This window comes from Crocuta crocuta, unplaced genomic scaffold (genome assembly GCF_008692635.1).
Source record: "Crocuta crocuta isolate KB4526 unplaced genomic scaffold, BGI_CrCroc_1.0 scaffold944, whole genome shotgun sequence".
NCBI classification, from domain to species: Eukaryota; Metazoa; Chordata; class Mammalia; order Carnivora; family Hyaenidae; genus Crocuta; species Crocuta crocuta.
Genome location: NW_027528243.1, coordinates 793342 through 798510, shown reverse-complemented (window position 1 = coordinate 798510; position 5169 = coordinate 793342). Strand labels below are relative to the sequence as shown.

At 47.2% G+C, this 5169-nt stretch overlaps 1 protein-coding gene across 1 annotated transcript in view; it reads right to left on the bottom strand.

The window, feature by feature from the left end:
• KIAA1210 (KIAA1210 ortholog) overlaps positions 1-5169 on the bottom strand; it is a 26300-nt gene that overhangs the window by 10774 nt on the left and 10357 nt on the right. Inside the window, 1 exon segment of the mRNA XM_077753070.1 lies at positions 2135-2243. Within this exon segment, the coding sequence (XP_077609196.1) occupies positions 2135-2243 (109 nt within the window).

Below are 5169 nucleotides of genomic sequence, written 5' to 3'. Positions count from 1 at the left end.
TTGGGGACAGAAGATCTGAAGCGGGCTCAGTGCTGACAGTAGAGAGCCCCGACACAGGGACGTGAGATCGTGACCTGAGCCGAAGTCAAGAGCTGGACGCTTAACTGACTGAGCCCCCCAGGTTTGAACCTGTAGCAAGTATTACCTTTTAGGAAACTGAAGGGCCAGGAAAAAAGGAGAATTTCACTTTCTGATTAGTGTTTCTATTTTTTACTTTAATTCTATCTAATTTTCATATCATGTGCACGTACTGCTTTAATTTTTTTTTAATATTTTTTATTTATTTCTAGGAGAGAGAGAGAGACAGCGTGAACAGGGGAGGGTCAGAGAGAGAAGGAGATACAAACTCTGAAATTGGCTCCAGGCTCTGAGCTGGCAGTCAGCACAGAGCCCGACGCAGGGGCTCGAACCCACGAACCTCGAGGTCATGACCCAAGCGAAAGTCGGACGCTTAACCGACGAAGCCACCCAGGAGCCCCATGGTATTGCTTTAATTTTTAGAAAGGTGTCAACAGGGAGTCATCGGGGAGGTAGGATTGAGGCCCCCTTTTCTTTTGCTTTTTACTCTTTTGTATTAAATCGGTCTGATGTAATATACACGCAAAGCAATTCTTGGAAAGCCCTAACAGTTACATCAGTGTCTACAGGCTTCAGGTCAAGCACAAGGCAGCAATTACACAGATTGCCCCACTCCTCCCTCGTACGTTTACTAGGAATTGTTCAGTCCCCAGGTGGGAGGACCCTCACTGACTTCCGCCCCTCATCATCCATGGAATCCCCCGAACTCCATCTAGTGCTTCCAGATCCAGCTTACAATGCTGGGCATAGCTGGCTACACCCCAATTACGCAGAAAAAACAAAGTATCTGCCCCCGCAGATATGGAATCAGTTCTATCCTCCATGCATAAAAGGGACAAATATTAAAAATAAATATGAGGGGCACCTGGGTGGCTCAGTCAGTTAAGTGTTTAACTTTGGCTCAGGCCATGATCTCATAGTTGGTGGGTTTCAAGCCCCGCGTTGGGCTCTGTGCTGACAGCTCGGAGCCTGGAGCCTGCTTCAGATTCTGTGTCTCCCTCTGCCTCTGCCCCTCCCCCACTCACACTCTTTCTTTCTCTCGAAAATAAATAAACATACATTAAAAAAATATATTTAGGGGTGCCTGTGTGGCTCAGTCAGTTAAGCGTCCAACTTCGGCTCAGGTCATGATCTCACGTTCATGGCTTCGAGCCCCACATCGGGGCTCTGTGCTGACAGCTCACAGCCTGGAGCCTGCTTCTGTGTCTCCCTCTGTCTCTGCCCCTCCCCCGTTCGTGCTCTCTCTGTCTCTCTCTTTCAAAAAATAAACATTAAAAAACTTTAACATTAAAAATTTTTAAAAATAAATAAATATGAGAAAAAGATCCAAAAGGAAGTACATTTAATTTCATTTTCTCCTTCTCCTCCTCCTCTTCCTCCATCCCTCCCTCTCCCTTCTGCTCCACCTCCTCCTCCTCCTCTTCCTCCTTCTTCCTGCAGATGAGTTTTGTGAATTTTTGTGGAAAAATGTATCTAGGGATCTCCTGTCTTTGAACCCACAGGGGAAATCCTTTGCAGCAAAAATATAACTGTTCANGATTCCCAAGGCCTCTTTGCCTGTGGATATGGAAATGGGTCTCACTGTTATCACAAGCCCTTTTAAAAAGGACCTTTAAAAAAGACCTACTTTTTGGCTAATTCTGCTATTATTGCCTGGCTCTGGTGCTGGGAGGGTACTGAGGGGGAAACTGCTGCCTGCCCTCAGCTATCCGGACTCACCGAGGCACTCAGCGTGTACGCTAGCCTCGGGAAGGATGAGACAAGCTTCCAGACAAATAAACAAGCACAAGGCGCCTCTCTGGCTGGAAACGCATTTAGATAAACTAGAGATCCAGGTATAATCTTTTACTTTAATCCCCCACTAGTGGCAACTGTATTAGCCAGGCAGCTTCGATGGAGGAACTTGGAGCCCGCCAGTATGCACCTGAACTTGAACGTTCCCCGAGGACCAGGGGCAGCAGGCCTAACTAAATCTCCCTCCACAGCTCTTGTCACCTAGCCCTGAGGCATGAAGCTCTTAACACACGTTTCTGAATGAGGGTGAGGATGCGCCAACCTGCACTGTCTTTTTTTGGCTTCTTTTGGTCAGCTTCTTTGGATTTCGTTGTTCTCTTCTCTTCTTCAGATGCCAATGGAAGGTCTGGCTCCTCCTGCTTTGGCTTCACCTAAAAGAGGGAAAGCAAGAGGCTGAATGGCACTGAAGGGCTTCCCATCCACCCGTGCGTAGTTGCCAAGCAAAGTAACATCGGGGGGAAAAAGTCCTTGATATCCGTATGGCTCAGCTGGGAACATAACGACACCATTAACCATAGAAGTCATGTCCAATGGCCTTCATCCCCTGGTGATCCTTTTCCCTGTTGGAAGTGATCAGTTTATCTATTGGAAGTGATTCACATAAATTCGAAGTGTCTGATCTCTGAGCGATGTGCTGCCGGGCACCTTCTAAAACCAACCCCGGAAACCACCAAACCACACTACAAGGCCATCTGTCTGAAAATGCGGTTGTTGGCCTGATGGCAATCAGGTTCTTGGCAACACTGGTTTCACCAGATCTGGGAGCCAAATTCAAAGCCCATTTGGCTTCGTTTCAGGGAATTTAGTGAAAGCATGAATTATGTCTTTCCAGCTCAAAGGAAGAAAGAGGATCAGGGGTTTGCTGGGAAAGAAGAGAGAACACGATGAAGGGTTCAGCCCTTATGCAGAAGGGGCTGGAGTTGGTTTAACATAAACAAGGTTTCAGATGATTACAGGGCACCTTTGGAAATGTCAGAACAGCAGTGTGCTGAACCAGCGACCAGAACTTGCTTCGTGTGAGCCTTTATGACACACACCTAAACGCAAAGGTATTACTCTTGACGCCCTCACTCAAAGTGCCTGCACAAATAGACTCAGCTCCAAGTAATTTATTTGTGAGTGAATGAGGTGGGATAGACCCGAGTTCAAGTCTCTGCTCCATCATTTACTCACCACGTGACCCTGGCCACATTATTCTCGAAATCTCTGTTTCCACGTCTAACTCTAAATCTCTATATCCACATCTATAAATTAAGGGTGAGGAGAAAGCTAAGAAATTCCAGAGCAAGGAGCGGGTGGCAGCAATTTACGATCTGTGTCGTAAATGATCCTGGACCCTTTCATAGTCACCCATGAGTCAGGGAGAGTCACATGGAAGAAGATGGACCGACCTTCTTAGAGACTGATGTCCATGTGTGTTCTTAATTAGGTTGTGCAGAAGGAAGAGAGTCAGAGGCTCACACTAACTCTCCCTCGGCCACCATTCCCCATCTCCTAGGTTTGTGGTGAGGTGTCCAGGCAATAATGCATATAAATAGGGTTTAGTGTATTGTGATTATTCTCTTTCTGCTTGACAACCAAGGAGATCCTCTCAGGGCCGCCAGGGGGCCCCCCGGACCCACTGTCCGGCTGACTCTTCTTTCAATCCATAGTTTGTTCTCTTTCTAAAGCTAAATTGAGGTGTCCGAGCTCGACGCAACACGGTGGGATGAAAAGCGTTAAGGGCTGAAAGTCAAGACTGGGTTCTGGCCCCAGGTCTGCCACCACCAGGGCTCGTGATGCTGGGCAACTGTTTATCCTAGAATGCCCTTCCCTTCAAAATGCATGTAACTACGAAATCTTTTCATGTCCTCCAGCTCTGATTTACAACTCTTAGAGCCCAGAGTCACTGAGGAATGGGTGTTTGGCCCAGGTGAATCTTCCAGCTAACTAACACATCCTTTTAAACACCAACATCCTTTAGTAAAGTATAATTAAATGAAGCACCAACATGTTTTACCTCTTAGTAAAAATTTTTTCCAAAGGCATTACCTCTCTGTCTTCTTAAAAAGATACCAGGGAGCATAGGTAAATGTTTCTTGATGACTTAGATGAATGATGAACATGGTATGTTACATTGGACTATGATACAGGTGGTCCTGAGGGATTTATTTAGCTGGGCAAGGTCCGTGATCCCTCTACTAAATGGTCTCAGACTGATCCTGCCATCTTTCTTGGCTATCAACTGTCACCTCTCTTTGTCGTCAGAGCTCTGAGTCTGGTGGCCACGTTTTTAACATAATTGGCTTGCCTAAATGTAGCTCTGCCTGCTAGAAAATCACGGGACACAACGTTGTGACATTGAATGCTTGGAGTTGCTGGAAGCCTGACCTCCAAACGAGTGGGACAGCACTTCCATGTATAACTCACGGGTCTTGCTTGATTAATAATGAAAAGAAACTAGGGGCACCTGGGTGGCTCAGTCGGTTGAACATCCGGTCACGATCTCATGGTTTGTGAGTTCAAGCCCCACATCGGGCTCACCACTGTCAGTGCAGAGCCCACTTCAGATCCTCTGTTCCCCTCACTCTCTACCCCTCCCCCGCTTTTGCTCTCTCAAAAATAGATAAACACTACAAAAATAATAATTACAAGAAAGCTGATCCGGGCTATGGTTGGATATCCTCTACAAAGAAGGGCTGAGGGAATTCCCAGATGCTGGGCCAATAAGCAGTTTCTGGGGTTTAGGTCACTGTGCTTTCTGCAGTCCTTTCAATGTAAATTCCACATGCGAGTCCACTCACCTCTCGGGGATGGGAGTGGGGTGTCAAGCTTGGGATAGTGCCCTTGACTTGACCATCTGTACTCAAGGTATAGATCCCCCAGATCATACCACTCCCCTAAGAGCAGTTCAGGAAGGTTGGAATGCATCTTTTATGATGCAGGGGTTTATTCCCAGGCCTCTTGAAGGACTTACAGTCGTCTGAAGGCTCTTCTTCTTTTGTTTCCGGGGATTTAAGGCCATCTTGTGTCGAGCAGCTGACGAGTCCAAACAGCCCTTGGTGGAGGCTGGGGTGCTAAAACCAATGGGCAGCTGAGCGCTGCTGGGACAGGTTATCATGGCATACGTGGTCAAGGACTGTGAGTGAACGGGTCCAGGTGAGCACTCAAAGGAGCTCTGGAGAGAGTGGGAGAAAAGAAATGAGGCAGCTCTGTAGGCTGGAGATTGTTCTGGCTGAAGAATTCCCAAAGAAGAAATCTTTCCTGAACTACTGGCCCTTTTTCCTCCAGCACCATTGATGCTTCTGGTCAACAGGA